At 41.4% G+C, this 15,844-nt stretch overlaps 1 protein-coding gene across 2 annotated transcripts in view; it reads left to right on the forward strand.

The window, feature by feature from the left end:
• Window positions 1–6,498: 6,498 nt before the first annotated feature.
• LOC111253003 (RNA-binding protein 24-like) overlaps window positions 6,499–15,844 on the forward strand; it is a 32,251-nt gene continuing 22,905 nt past the window's right edge. Inside the window, exon 1 of one of the 2 annotated variants that reach the window (XM_022811764.2) lies at window positions 6,499–7,748. In XM_022811764.2, coding sequence (XP_022667499.1) covers window positions 7,587–7,748 — 162 coding nt within the window. In that variant the 5' untranslated portion in view covers window positions 6,499–7,586. The remainder of the gene's footprint in view (window positions 7,749–15,844) is intronic. The other variant, XM_022811766.2, reaches the window with a different exon arrangement.

A 15,844-nucleotide genomic window follows, 5' to 3' on the forward strand; every position in this document is an offset into this window, starting at 1 on the left:
AATCGACCTCTGTCTTTACAGTCAGTATGTCTGAGGAAATAAACAGACAATAGCTTTGAAATACGCTTCTATATAAGTGAGCTACCCAGAATTGTAATCCACTTAATTGTCAATAAAATAAGATTAGTCTCTTGTGTTTGGCAACCGAAGTGATTGCTTCAGTCAGCCGACCCCGATGGAATCATGTCTCTCAGAAGCATCGCCAAAGTCATCAGCTTAATTTAGCATCAGCCTTGTTTTAATGATAACTACTGTACTACCAACAAAAAAGTATTCCAATTTCATCGGGGACATGAACGGGTTAACCAGAGCATCAGTGTTTCTCATTTATAAAATTCTATGCCATTTAAATTCAACCAAGTTGTTGCCGCGTGGTCACATTTAATTTTACCATTTCAAAGATGTTTGCAAATTATAAAAATGCGTAGATTGACGTAATCATATACGACAGTCTAGAAAGGAGAGCTAATAAATACTGCTCATAATAGTAAAAGTCTCGTCGACACAAATAGCGTTTTTATACTAGCGATAAGGTCTGCATGTGTTTGAAGCAACAAGGCAAAGAAGGTCGAACGAATCACTCAGGGCTGCGTAATGATTTAAGCTACTGCACTACACCGAGCGGATCAGAAAACAGCCTGTTCTCATAGATAGCATTTGTTTAGTTTAGATATAAACATAGTGTACTTCATAGGTAGCCCCTTTCGATGTTTTTCACCGTCATTCTCAATAGCTTCGGCTCACGCAGTTCAGTAGATGGGCTTACGCAATGATATCTGACTGCACTGATTTAATAAGGGCTGTACGTGCATAAAATTTGCTATAAATTAATTATCCACTGACCTCCCTGTCCTAACAGGTTCGATATTTAGGTAAAATATTGACTTCTAATAGTGATGATCCGTGCTTAGGTAATGGCAATAATCGATGCGGAGGTTGTCTGTGGTTCAGTAGCTGTACAACGAACACGTTAGCTGTCAGGTTTGAGTGTGCATCCTCTTATTTAGTGCATACGTTCTGTTTTGACTAAGGGTATTGCGACCAGTCAACTACGAATGCATATATGGTGAACAGATAATGTATTAGGCCCATACTGACTTCTCACACACAACTTTTTTTTAACGGCCACTTATTGAATCGTGTGCTGCTCATTATTTTTGGTCATTTATCCCGATATCAGCCCCGAGAAATGAAAATTATCGAAAACCCCGAAAAAGTTTTCAACATATATATATATATATATACGTTTTTGTATTAACCCAACCAATGAATTGTCTATATCTTCACTAAACTGTTCAAGTAAGGGCTCAACGGTTGCTAAACAAATCGCCTAAAGTAGTACTAGCCTCAAAATAGTATAAGAATAGGAAAAAAAACTACTTTTTAGGAAAAAATCAATCAACGCCCTCATCAAATATTCAATCAGGCCGCAAAAGATCGGCTCAAAGCGACTACTCTAAACCAGTTATTTTAAGGGAACAAATAAATTGATACATGCAGACGTTTTATTGACCTACTAAACTGACCCACAAATTTCTGCCCGAGCCCACTTCGCTGCGTTCATTTCAGCGAATATCAAACTCGAAACATTTACTTCTTATAATACATGTAGACTGTTGTTTCTAGGCAATTATTAGCTTGGATGAATGTTAACGAGTTTATTCTGCTTAGTTCAGTTCATGTTTCTAGTACGAACTGTATGTTATGTAGCTTGAAATGTTTCTATTTAATAACATTAACCCGTTTAAGCTATTCAGTTAGAATAATTGAGTAAATCTCTTCGATCATCCTAATGAATCTGTAATTTCTCTATACATGTCCCATGATGCTGTTTCATCTAATATGATTGGTTACGTCCAATTTCACGTTGAGTCACCCGGTTGTACTAACCCCGATGTTTCTTTTCAATAGCGCCAGTTTGTAGTAAGATCTAACTTAACTTAAACCTTGCTCAAGCGCAGTTCGACCGTTAAACTTCTATCAGCTCCTTCGATAAATCGCAATGTGTTTCCTTGGCTCGAATTTTGCGCCTATCTTAAAGCCTGAGAAACAAATCATTTTCTAATACCAACAGTTGTCAAAGATCGTCAAACAAACCGTCCACAAGAAATCTAACCTGTTTGAGCTTGACAAAGAGTCTGAAACAAACATATAGTTAATTGCCGTAATTAAAAGCGCAGCCAGCGATAACATCAACCTCTATCAACCCATAAAAATATACGCCAAAGCAAATACTCTGTGTACGTCATTTACAGTGAACAACAGATATGATTCTACCTCACGCCATTTTTCGCCGTTGACTTTACTTGTCTGTACTTTTATTATTTATTAAACTTAACGTAAATTTTAACTGGAGCACATTTTGAGTGGTTGTACAGTCGGAGTTTGCCTGTTCCATCTTAGTATATTGATTGGAACGTTCCAATTTAGTTTACTCGCGCAAATAATACATCGTTTATCGCCTCTTCATGAACTTGATTATTTTAACACTCAAACTAACATCTTGCCAGTTATCCAATTAGGATAATCCCATTTTCTTTAGTACACAACTTCAATGACTTACTCCTCCCAGCGCAGCTGTCCTTCTATTCTACCCAGGTGATAGACTAGCTTCTCAGAACAGTAAACATACCCAGATCAACATTACGTTATACGCGACAAAAACTGGCAACACTTCGTACTTAAACCGCCCCATATCAAATTCTAGAAGTCAACAAAAAAACATATCAAAACTTTTAGCGTTCTTCGAAACAGACGCTCAGTGCTCGTTTACATGAATATCCATCAACAACAATGTGTCCAAAATCAGACAAGCGTTCATAGGATATCTGTTAAATTAGAGCAAGCCGGCCAGATCATCCGTAGTAATAAGGGTTTTAAATTTGAGTGTGTAAATAGCGAATTAGACACTGTGACACACGTCTACTGGGAAAATAACGTGTTCTTGGTGTAGTTATTATCGTAATACATGTAGAAACTAGATTGCGGTTTACAATGGCCAACTACACAGGTTTTTATCAAAATGGCGATAGGTGGCTAGATTCTGCCAATGCTTAGTTTCACAGATTGTTAGTTAAATAGTTCGTAGCATTTATTTTATTTATAAGGAAGAAAATACCGGCATTATTTTCAGCTTGCAAATAATAAATAGCTTGAGCCAGGTTAAATATTACTTGGTGACTTATTCCAATAAGCTATTGATTTGTTTGAACATATTTGATGGCTGCACAAGGAGTATCCGTATATATCCTCAGGCATCCTTATGGAGAAAGGTAAATATTGGTTGCAAAGTATGCTGCTAGCGACATGAGTCACTGAGGATCGTAATCGTCTCCATTGTCAATAAAATAACAAGTTCACTAGAAACCTATTGTATGATATTTTATTCTAATAACAGAAGCTTTTCCGATTTGAAGAAGTGCCAAGCCCGGGTATACCCCGGGTACATGTTCCGAGCGCACGGGAACAAAGGAGCAAGCGTCTTAAAGCGGGATTAGGATAATGGAAGGAGTACGGAAAACCGCCGCTGACAGTACATAAGGCAAGGACTCGGGGTAGCAGTTTTTCCGTCGCCGCCCAACACGCTCCCTTCAGTCTCTCCTTTTGCGCCATCAGCGGAAGCAGCAAAGGCACACAAAGAAGAAGAGCGACATTTAACCGATCGGATTCAATCCGAAATCCAGCGATCAGGCAAAAGACATCTCAGATGTGGTTCACTACTGACCGTTTGTTCTAGAAAGGCAACGAAAACGGCGATGATAGAATCTGTCTAGAGTATGGCGACGACTGTAACAAGAATAGAACACTGCTGTGTAAGATGACGTAAAGGACAATGGACGAAAAGCGGAGCAGGTCTGGAAAAACAAACCACAAGGATAATATAAAATCACGTTCTAACAGCTTGCAATGAAGGGTTAGACGGTGCATCAAGATAGGATGTTGTCTGGTAAGGTTTAAGTAATTTATTGATGAGCGGAGCAACCGCTAGGAAAAAGTGACCGTATGTGAAAATTTAGCGCTATTACTTCTCCTCACATCAAACTAATTGCACTAAGGATTGAAAATACCTTTAAACACTTTTCTGGCTGCATAAAAACGGATAGAAGGATAGTACCAAGAAAGCGTTTGAGACCCAGCTCAAGCGCTGGCTTGGGAAAATCAAGAATCCTGGCTCCCGTACATCAGTCGGCCGGGACAGAAATAAATTAAACAAACTTGAAAGTTGAACCAATCAAATTCACATTGCCGTCTAATGGCCCAAGCAAAACTTTATGAAATGTTTCGGTCAAATAAAGTAGGTTATAAGGGGTCAACAAGTTGCCCAAGGGATTGCTGGGTATTTTCAGCCTAATTTACAATTGCTTTAGTGCTATTTCTATTGTAGGGGCAAATATTTTACACCATATTGCATTTACATCTGTCGAAAAACCACAAATGTTAGTATCGAAAATATCAGCTGGGGCAGAATTTTACCATGGTAACCATCCTAAGAATAGTCGAAAATCACAAGATAAACTACTAGATTAATAGCACCTAAATAGCGTTAATTTTCCAATGATTAGGTTCAGTATTTAATTAAAAAGTTCGCTACCCTAAGCGGCTGTATTCGTAATAAGCAATAAATGCTATTGATTTCATACGGTGCGTTCCAACACTAACTGTAAGGCCCGTAGCTGTTGGAAATCGAAAAAGGGATAGAAGAAACTCGGGCCGGTGCTGCTGGCTTTTCTGCTATCGTAACAAAGGTATCGGTAACTATTTCGTTACGTTTGCAGCTGTGAAACATTTGATAGTTCGCTAATTCGAAGCTGCGCTCAACAGCAGAGTAAACTATAAACAATTGTACTTCGGCCTGAACAGGGCTCCACTCGATTCAACAGGTGGCATATCTAACCACACTCATTTATGAAGCGCTAAATACCTATACTGTAATTATAACCGGTGTAGATTGACTGTCCACGCACGCGTTCACTACTACTAAATCGATGTCAAAATAATAATACAGTACAAATTATACTCAGTAGCAGTTCGGGTACAGAAATAGGGAATAACCGACATGGGGGTCATTGCAATTGGTTTAGCGACTGTTCGACAAGTGTACTTGTTTCCAGTGTCCCCTATGCACACTTCTCCTTTGTGGTCCTATACTACAATGAATTTTATGATTTAACGAACGATCGCGGCCAGCACATGCATGGCGTAAGTTCAATGAATAATGAAAACAACTTGATTTGGCCAACAAAGAGCTAACAGCGGATACTTAACAGGTTTGCGGTAAGACTATGTAGGACTAAATAGTTAGCTTTTTTTTCTTTATTTAATAGGGCGTGGGTTGACGATGAGTACACCTCTTGGTCGCAACAACGTTATCGTCGGAGGGTCGTATACGCAATGCTATGTGGTTGTCCGTCGTTTCTTTTATTTGACTTGCACATCTTATATCTAGTGAAGCGCTACTATAATCTTCGCTGCAACGGCTAGCGGTTCATTTTAACTGCAGAGAGAAAGATTGAGATGAATTGGGTTGGTTCTTTTTTGTATAGTTTTCCCAGTTCTGGAGATGCATTATTTAGAAGTTTCTCTAGTTTTAAATGATTTACTTAAGTGATGAATATTTAATCAGAATTTTTTGTGTAAAGTTGCAGTTTATTCTGCCAGCTCAATTCATATGGATGGTGGTATTATTAAATTTGGCTGTTTGACTTGTGGTTTATATTATAATTTTAATGAATTTTTTTGATGGCTGCAAGCGGACAAGCTAGATGGCTATAGTGACTTATGAATAAGTGGAAACGTTTCAAGTGTAAACTTGAATAGCGTTTTGTGTTTAAGTAGCCTCATGTTTAATAGCTAGGTTTATCCGTCCGACACATCGTTTGCTTGATAATCTTGATGATAGTAATTTTCCCGTACAGTTAGTAGGCGCTTGTCGTTGGAGAGTTTTTTTTTTTACAGAACCATAGCACTGCAAACTATGCGTTTCACATTCTTCTATTTTTGTGACATTTCACTGAAGTACTTAGCAGCCATTAAGCTTAAAAAAAAACTGGAAAAAAAGACGTGAAAAAAACATTTTCCCGCTGGAACAGCATGGAAAACAAACTGAACTGCAACTGACCCGGGTTTACAAAACACCGTTATACACCTATACGCTGTCAGTCGGCTACTCCAGACACCATTCAGTCGTGGTCGTGTGGAACAGTTTCAGTGATGGCTGCGAGTGTGCTCCGGTCTCCCGGAGTCCACAGGTCCTTCTTTAGCTATTTTGACCTGAATCCGCAGCTGCCGTTAGCCTGCCTAGCTACAGAAGCCGTTAACGGTCTGTTGCTGTTGCTGCTTCAGGGCAAATTCGGTCTTTACTAGCCTGTCCTTTTAGCTCATCCATGGCCTGCCGCTACTGCTACACTATGCAGTCGTTGGTAGCTTGACGCGCAGCCACAGCCTCCCTCGCCAGGTCTCTTTCCCCTCCCATGATTGTCGACGCTGCCTGAATTGAGTTCGAACGGCAGGCCAGGCCGCGGCTCAGAGTGCACAAGCGAGCCTACGAAACAAGGCAGTGACTAATAGCATTCGCTTGCGTGTGTGCGTCACCACCACGTATCAACCCACAAAGATATCCTATACGGCTACTCGGCTCACTGGTCTATTGGTTCAACCGAGACTCCTTTGTTCTTTAAAGCTGTAAGACAGTGGAGAAATTTCGGCAATGATCGCGGTTTGGAAGCAGTTCGGCCCGATCTAATGTCGTCGCGCGTTGCTGAAGAGCTTCAACTCCAAGTTGCCGCAAGTTTAGCGCTAGTGTAATTGTTGGAAAAGTAGTGAGATTACGAGTGAGCCCAAATAAATGGACAGTGACTATCCGGACGTAGCTGGAGATGTGGACAAGTGTCATCTGATAGTTGTTATCTCCGTTAAACGTAAATATAAGTAGAAGGGATCGTAGTCGACCAGCTACAAGATATCGTGTCGTGCTCACAATTACGGTGAAAGCGAAGTGCTTGATTCTCGAAGATTGTGCAGTTTTGCTTCTTCTGGGGGCTTCGGTGCCTCTCTATCTGTCTGTCTGTGTGTATGTAACTAACTACACGCTTAGCTACTTCATTACCAGCCGCGTTCTTCGAGTGCTATCTCGCTATTCGTGTCGTGTGAAGTCCAGTAGTGAGGGACCGAAGAAGTGTACTTCGAGTGTGAAATTACTCATTCTCATCGAGTCGACGCGCGAAGGGAGACACCACCGAGGACTTTGTTTGGTATTATCGTTGAGAGCGCGGAATCGAGGCCTTTGTAAGCACTTCGAAATACTAAGAGGCCCTTATTACTGTCGTTGTTTGCTTGAATCTGTCCGTAAAAACTGCTTCATGTCTGGGTTATGATGTAAAATGTAATTAACGAGCATTGCACAATGACGTGTTTAGGCCGTACCCTATGATCTGCGACTGAAAACCAGCAAAAAAACCACAAGAGCCAGCGACGAAAATCAACGGCAAGAAATAGCCCCTAGCCAAAAATCCCCCTCTTGTAAGGTCTTTAGGTTTCCAGCCAACAGCGACAAAGTTGTACTCACAGTGGCAGCGCTACAACCAGAGATGATGCAGAAAGATACCACGTTCACGAAGATCTTCGTCGGTGGCTTGCCGTACCACACGACGGATAAGTCGCTCCGCCAGTTCTTCGAGGTGTTTGGCGAGATCGAAGAGGCGGTCGTCATTACGGATAGGCAAACGGGCAAATCGCGCGGTTACGGATTCGTAAGTATTTATGGTGCCAAATGTTACGCGCCTGTGGCTCGCATACTAAATGCGAGCTGTGTGTAGTAACCAGAAAAAACGGTTCGTTCACTTTTGATAGAGTTGACTTTCTTTTTTTTCTTTTTTGTATTATTGTTGCTGCGGTTGTTGGCTGTCTTAGTTCTTGTTGTCCTTCTCGTGGGTGCTGTTTTTAAGCTCTTTGGGCTGTGTTTTCGATGCGATTGATGCTATGGAAGGGTCAAGGAATGTTGTTTTCGTTTGCTTGTTTGTTTGTTTGTTTGTTTATACTAGTTCTAAATAATAGAGCTGCTGCCGGGTTATGGATGAATAATGCTAGTCAAGTGTCTGTGAGTCTTGCACTGCGCTCTGATCAAAACCACGATTCGATACCCCTGACAGCTTATGCTTTCGTACAATTAATAAATCAGGTTGGCAAAAAAATAGCTTAGATAAAGAAAAGAGGACATCTCTCTCAATTTAATGTTTTGTGCCGGTCAGTCCTGTTAGCGTGTGTTATGTAGGGTAAAATGAATGTAGGTGCTATGAATTGTTCCGCTGCAGAGATTTTCTATTTGGTTCTTCTATTCAACCGTTTGCACAGTGAATTAAACAAGAGCCCAACAGATTAATATATATATATATATATACTTGTTTGGAAGACTGCTGAAGATGTGAAAGACGGCTTATAAATTGTGTCCACGCGTTCGCCTTTACTTATGACTTTACTTATACCGTTTATTTGTGCGAACAAAAACGCCAAGCATTTCAATAAAAGTAGACGAGAATTACAAAAGACTATCAATAGAACAGTGTGATTCGTTGGCAAGTTTACCTAAACCCAGATAAACAACAGCCTTCTACATGCGACGTCTCAGGGCCAGTATACATACCGTTGCTGTTTCAGTTCTCATACATGACACAGACTAATGACCATTATATGCAAAACTGGGCCGGGTGAAGCGCTCTGCTTAACCCTCACGAGATCACAACTCTGTCTAGAGAAACGTATCGTGAATCGAGTGGCTTTCCTGATCGGATCACGTCTTTTTACAATCGTTCGTGTTGAGGTTTAGTTTTTTCCGGTCCCGCTTTTTCTTTTGGACGATTTACAAAGTGATAGCCCTGCGTAATCCGCCCGTTCTAGAAGTTGTTGGGGCAGAAGGAGCCCCGTTATTGCTATACCCGTTTTCACCTACCATTACACCATGTTTACCCTCTCGAAGTTGCTTGGCACTTTCTATTAGCCTGTGAGTGTTCGGGTTATTTTGCTGCTGACTCAACAATGCAGAGCTTAAAGCTTAACTGTACTGCAGCTGCGTTGCCTAGCTTCGAGTTGGCCGGAAAGGCCTTCATTTGGCGGCGGCGGCGGCGGCGGCGGCTCAACCGCCCATGCTGTTCAGCCCTAGTCCTGTTGAAGGCAGGAATGTGAGCTGTAGATGTCTCAAGCAACATTACGACAATTGCTGATGATGGCGCTTGTCTAGCATTCGCCACCGCCTCTGGGCCCTAAAGTTTCGCACCAACTACACTATTGGCTAACATATGCTAGGCAACGTTCAGCGCTGATACTGCACTGTTGCTGGCGCTGATACCGATGCTAACTCCGTGGCCTGGCCATCACTACCGAAAGGTTAAGCAAGAACGAGTTTAGAGCTCTAAACAACGGCGGCTGAACCCGATGAGAAGAAGTGTTGTATCACTACTACATTCACTCACACTTGAACTCGAGCAGAGGGAAAATTGAGTAGGACTGTTGATGTACGCCTGTTGGGCTAAATCATACTTTTTGGCGACTGGCGCGCCAGCTCGGCTGGGTCGGACGAACGGACAAGTCGACGGACGGATGGTAACCGGCCAGGCGTCGACAGCGAAAGAAGAGGTAGAGATATGTATTGACGATGGACACAATGGTACGACCGGAGGTGGAAAAGCACACAGAGAAGAACCCTGGAACAGAAAAGAACCATACGCTTAGAGTCTAAAGTGCCTAGAAGCGCCATGGTCAAGGGAGAGCAAAAGGAGCGAAAATAAGAAAGGGGGGGACAGTGAAAAGCAAAGGAAGTGAAAAGAGGAGAACGGGAAAGAAAAGGCCTCTTCGTTTGAGCCAAACGAGACTCGATTATGATTTTTCATGACGAACAGAGCGTGTAGACCGCACGGGAGATGGCGGAGCCCCAGTCCACTGCGCCTCCGCGGCGCAGTGGCGCAAAGCACTAATACCTATAGAGAAAAAGGAAAGCGGAACGTCACCGTTGTTGCGGGTTCGGTGGGCCCCATTCCTACCGTAAGTAACAAATAACAATCTACCTCTTGCTTGTCTCTCGGTTCGTCTCTGTCGGTATGCGCTTGTGGCAGTGCAGCAGTCGATCGCATTGCTGTCGCTATTGCTCCAGGTGGAATAGCTAGGAACAGCGCGACTACGATGAACCAAAGCAAACTCCAGCCAAGGGGTGAGCCTGATAAAGCAAGCCGGAATTGTGGCCTGGGTCTGGCTTGCTGTTCCTTTTTAGTTACGCTTTTTGTCCGGGACATGGAAAGATTCGCAGGACGCATAATGTCATGAACCAGAACCTCAGACACAAACGCAGCTGCGTCATAGAGGTTGACCAGGCACGAGATTCGTAGGCGATGAGCGAACCAAGCAATACTGGCAAGCCAATGGAACCACTAAGTATATCACACAGTGAGATGTTGGTGTTTTGGCAATAATTTTTCCGGTTAAGGAATAGTGAAAGCTTAAGCTGGTCAGAAAGCTCGAAGACGACCTCACTTGTAATCATGTAAAGTCGGTTGTTTTCTATTATATAATAGGTAGTCACAGTTTGTAGCGAAAAAGCGTTACACAAAATTCAGTTTTAGAGAGAAACCGTAGCAATCTTGTTTCGACTAAAATTAATTGCACGATCTGTTAGTAAGTTTTCTTTAATAGCTTAACCAAATATAAGGGCAAGTTCGCATCACATGGAAGCTAAAATACAATACTTTCTATCCTAATATGCGAAAAACGTTAGGATAGACACCCAGATAAAACAATGATTGGAATCTCTCTTAGAATTCTTCCGGCGCCTTGATTGGCTTCTTTTTTAAAACTTCTTTAAAATTCTTTTTAATAAATTATTAACGGCATTTTGATTAATCACGATGCGAACACTGTGAACCTACAAAATGACTTGAAATGAAACAATTATTATCAACGTATACATGCTTTTATTGTTTAATTTTAATAAAAACGCAATTATTTTGTATGTTGCAGTGCTCGCAATAGATGAGTTGCCTCGAATTGAGTTACTTGAAATTACTGAAAATCATATTAAGTTAAGAAAGTTTAGTCAAAATTAAACGTGCAAGTTTTATTAATGTACGTTCAGTACAAGATTTGGGCAAGTAAAAATAGTATATAGAGTTTAGGATAGCTTCACACAATAACCTATAGAACTCTTATAGAATAGATACAGTAAACGGAAATAAGGTATTGGATTTTATAAAAGCACATAGAACTTTCTGATGAATTAAATATAAATAAAAGCAAAATTATAATAGGGTTTGGTCAGAAGCTTTTAACCTTATGATAGTTGAACATAAGATTCGAACCTTCGTTAGGGCAACAAGCTCTAACAACCAATTCCAAATGTATTATAGGATAAATCGTTCTGTTATCTACAAGTTGTTACGGAGCATGGTCTGACGATTCAAAATTATCACCCGTTGTAAACCGTGTTCCAACTGTATAGCCGACTCTTACAGAGCTGAAGTTTACAAAATAGTTAGACTTCAATAAACTGGCGGTGAGTGATCTTGATCTGTAAGATACGAAGGGATGGCAAGTTGAAGTTGTTAAGCCTTCGAGCAAATAAAAGGATTATTTTTATGTCTGCAACCACTGGGCTTTCGCTGCAGTGCTTAACAGCGTTATGGGCGACAATGTTTGTTACAGAAGATGAACATTGTTAATGTGTAATTACCTGTAAGAAACCTGAATTTAGTTCTATGCTCTTAAAAGAAGACACGTGTTCGTATATACATATAAATTATACATATGGATTCTAGACTATCTCTAGCTCTAACTATTTTCTTTGCGTGTAGACTTGTCTTGACAACACTTCGTAGACTTCATAGATTTTACGTCAAGGTGTTGTCAAAATTCCCCTTAGACTTCAATGTATGCAAATGTGAAGCAAAAATTAATTGCATTTGACCATAACAACTGAAAATTAGTGAAGTATCCTAATTTGGAAAAAAAATACGAAGTTTACCGACTTGTATACGATAGGCATAAAATCGGATTCTCTAAAGATGAATAGATTTCCCCATTTTTACCGTAGTATTGTATATGGCCTCAGATAAACATTAAGATAATAGAAAATTATCGGTATTTTCATAATGCTTGCTCGCTTAGTTTATTGAACGGCTGAATTGCACGAAATTTAAAAGATAAAAATCAGTTTCAATCCAGAGATAACGAAGTAGTGGTCGGAGAGATGAAATAGCTAGAAGAGAAAAATAAAGCGACTACCATAGCCCTACAAAGGATCATTAGAATACGGTCATGAGGTACCTTTATTTTAAAAGGGTTAAAATCTCTCAGTATCAGCGTTGTTTTGAGTTTCCATTGGGCTTTACTGATCCAAAATATCTTGCAAGAGAACCGAGTTATCATGGACGATGGCGTTACTGAAATGGGAACTATTTAACAGATTTAAACAGCTCGAATAGTTTAGGGCGACCATCTCAGTCGGCATCATCATAGCTCAACCTAAAACTGGCCCCTATTCCGTTATCCTCAATATTTGTTGTGTATGAAACCAGCCAACCGAAAATCTGTACCTCAGGCTCCGCAGTTCTGTAAAGAATCGATCCTTGCCTTGCAAAGTCGGGCTATTTGTACTAGAAACGTGAGACAGACAGTTGTTTTACTGAAGACGCCGTTAATTTACCACTGAACAGGCAACCTGTTCAACCAAAAGGACGACAAAGGAAAATGAGCTGGGCCTCTCAAAAGGCGCATAGTATTCCGTAATATTCTATAGTTTGTGGATTTTGCTAGAGTGAGAACAAGCTCGTTGTCACCAGCTGGAGGGCAATTGTCCATGGGCACACTTCGAAGAATGCTGCCGGAAAATGACATCTCTAGGCAGTCTCACGAAACTATAGACAAAAAGAGTGTCAAATTTAATCTATTACTATCGAAAATAACATATGTGGTTATAAAAGAACCCAGCGGACTTTGAAATTGAGTAACGTTTCAACTATGCCCTAGTGGCAGATAAAGTTTAGCTGCTAAATACTTTGCTTTTCCAAAGTCCCATGAATGAAAACCGATGAGTTTACTCCAAGGGAAATGAGCCTACATAAAAAACATATTTTAGTCTCAGAGATGAATTCTTACTGGTCAAGTTTTTGTTACTTGAAAGCCACATTGTTTCGGGAAGTCAGCGAAGATCGTTGGAGACATTAGGCGAAGCTTAAACACGAAAATGGACGGTGGCAACGTTTTAAAAACCGAGATTAGGGTGTTGAAAGCCACTGAAAAAGTCCGCATACCGGGACCCAAAGGACAAGAACGTATTGCCGCAATCGAGAAGGCTTTTAATGAACGCAGAGCTCTAATGCTTAATGGCTGTGTCGGCCAAAACTGGCATTTCACATGTAACTTACTACAGAGCTATAACCCGAATGCGGAAAGTTAACTCTTGGTCAGCTGTAAACGCGTGCGGTGTATTTGACGTGCAATTTGCGGAACTTTAATCGACAAAAATTCCACTTGGAGCATACGGTCGCCATAAATGATGCAGGGTTCAATCTTTATCAATAGCCAGAGAGCAACCAGGCAGGAGAACAACGTCGCCCTGGAGAAAAATTGATCGGTACAGCGTCGAATAGACTCGAGCATAACATGGCAGTACCACAGTGCAATAGACATCAGGAGCATCTGCTAGTATGAGGTGCTCGTCGAAGATAGGACAGCTTGTTACCTCAGGTTCCTCAAGAAATTTCCAGACTAGCAGTCAAAAACACGCAGACTGGTTACTTGATGACAACGCCAGACCTCATCGTATGACTTTCTGGATTGACCCAAGCAATATTCAACGCTGGCTTCAGCCCGCTTATTCTCACAATCTGGGTCCGCGTGTCTTCCCATGTCCTGAAACGGGCAACTGGTGGGCAAGCATATCGTACTAACAGATTACCTCAAATAGTCATAGATAGAGAAATTTCGAATTATAAACAAATGGTAAATATGCGGCTGTAAGCACGCTGCCAGAACACAGGGAAAAGATGTGTAAGAAAACGAGAATACCTCTAACGCAAATTATTATAAATTATTATCGTTGCATTCATAAGCAATTCAGAAATTATTTAATTTTCGAGTCCGCCGGACTCGCTCGGAGCAGCTAAACATATGTACCTACGTGAGAAAAATATTAGTAGACGTATGTTTATTATAAATCTCTGTTATTGACTAAAAACAGCTCATTTATAACGATATCATAACAGCCCGAAAGAACTCTGGCATCTAAATAATGGCAATAGCATATTACTATGATTAATTTCAGTGATGGTCCTACCGTTTTTTTCAACAATTTCGCACAGCGATCTAATTGTGCCGAAATGCAGTTTCTGTTATCCAATCAAGAATAACATTGCTGGTGCGTCACCGAAACGGATCTATGCCTTCCAAATTGACATTTCTCCAACGTTGCCCACAGGCCACACAATGTAGCCCGGTACGTCCACTTGGCATTCTATTAAGCCCAGTTAATTCAGACAGGAACACAGCCTAGACGCCACTTCTCAGGTAAGTTGCTGCATCGGCGGCAACTACTTATGAGAGCAGAACTAGTTCCCCGTCTGTAGGCGTACGAGCTGACGTAAGTTCCAGGCTGTTATAGGATGGGCTGGGCTGTTTTTGTTGTTGTCGCTATCGTCGCTTTTGTCCGCTATCATTATATGCCGGTACGATGACTTCTACTGCCAATGGCCGATTTAGAATTGCTTTTTTCCGTGTTATCACAGCTCTTGCCGCTGTCTTTAGCATGAACGCCACATGCGCGAATTCATGGTGTTCTCAGTTGCCTACTCCGGTCTGTTCATGCTATTGCCGTTGTTACTATTGTTACTGCCGTCGTCCGACTACCAGACATCGTTGCTCCGGCGAATGAGCGCATGTGTCAGCCACATGGTGCGTTTGCTCTCTGGAGCTGCCTACTCGAGAACTCATGGGATTGGTTGCTCCGCGGCTCCAGCCGCAGCAGCGCCTACCTACCTACAGCGAGGGTTTATGCGGCCATGATGTGCATGATGTGAGTGGCCGCATTGAGCACCACGTAGACATCGTATAGAGTAAGTCGCAGAGTTGGAGCACCCACGGCGCAGAGGTCGCAATGGCGTCGAGCAGCGTTAGGTAGCAGCTGGGCGGCTGCAAAGGATCATGGGAGAGGGGTTCCGATGCCCGACTCAAGGTATTGCTATTTGTAAGAATATGAACATCAACAACCACGAGCAACAGGTCTAAAGGAAGCGGCGATTTTAGACTCTCATCGCGTTAGACCTATCGCACGGCCTACCTGTTGGTCAACAACCTGACTACGTGATGCAGTTGTTTCTGCCTCTTAGCCCGAGATAGTTATCTATCGTTATGCTGCTGTGGACAATTGGCCAGACCAAAAGCAAGAGTTATGTCGCGGCATTTTTGCACAATTGTTCGTTCGAATTCGACTGAGCCACTTAAACGACGTTAAATGTTTTGGCATGTGCTGATGTAAAAATTACATTGGGGCTAAGTTGGGTCGGATGGGACCATGGCGGAATCGCTGGTAGAAGTTGTAGGTGATTAAGTTTGCACTGAACCTAGTTTATCAATAATTTCGAGGAGAACGTATGCCTATATATTAATATATGGAAAGAAAATACGAGAGCGCTTATATAAAAAGAAACATTTTTAATTATCGATAGTTGCTAGTGGCATAAAAGGGTATTTCCCAAATTTTCCGAGTTAAATTTTCAGATTTCTAAAGATTTCTAAAAATCTAGTAGAAGAAAACAATAAATATAGCTGTTTTTTTTTTTTTTTTTATTATGCTCCAATAAATGAAATT

Source organism: Varroa destructor, unplaced genomic scaffold (assembly GCF_002443255.2).
Source record: "Varroa destructor unplaced genomic scaffold, Vdes_3.0 BEIS01000006.1, whole genome shotgun sequence".
NCBI lineage: Eukaryota > Metazoa > Arthropoda > Arachnida > Mesostigmata > Varroidae > Varroa > Varroa destructor.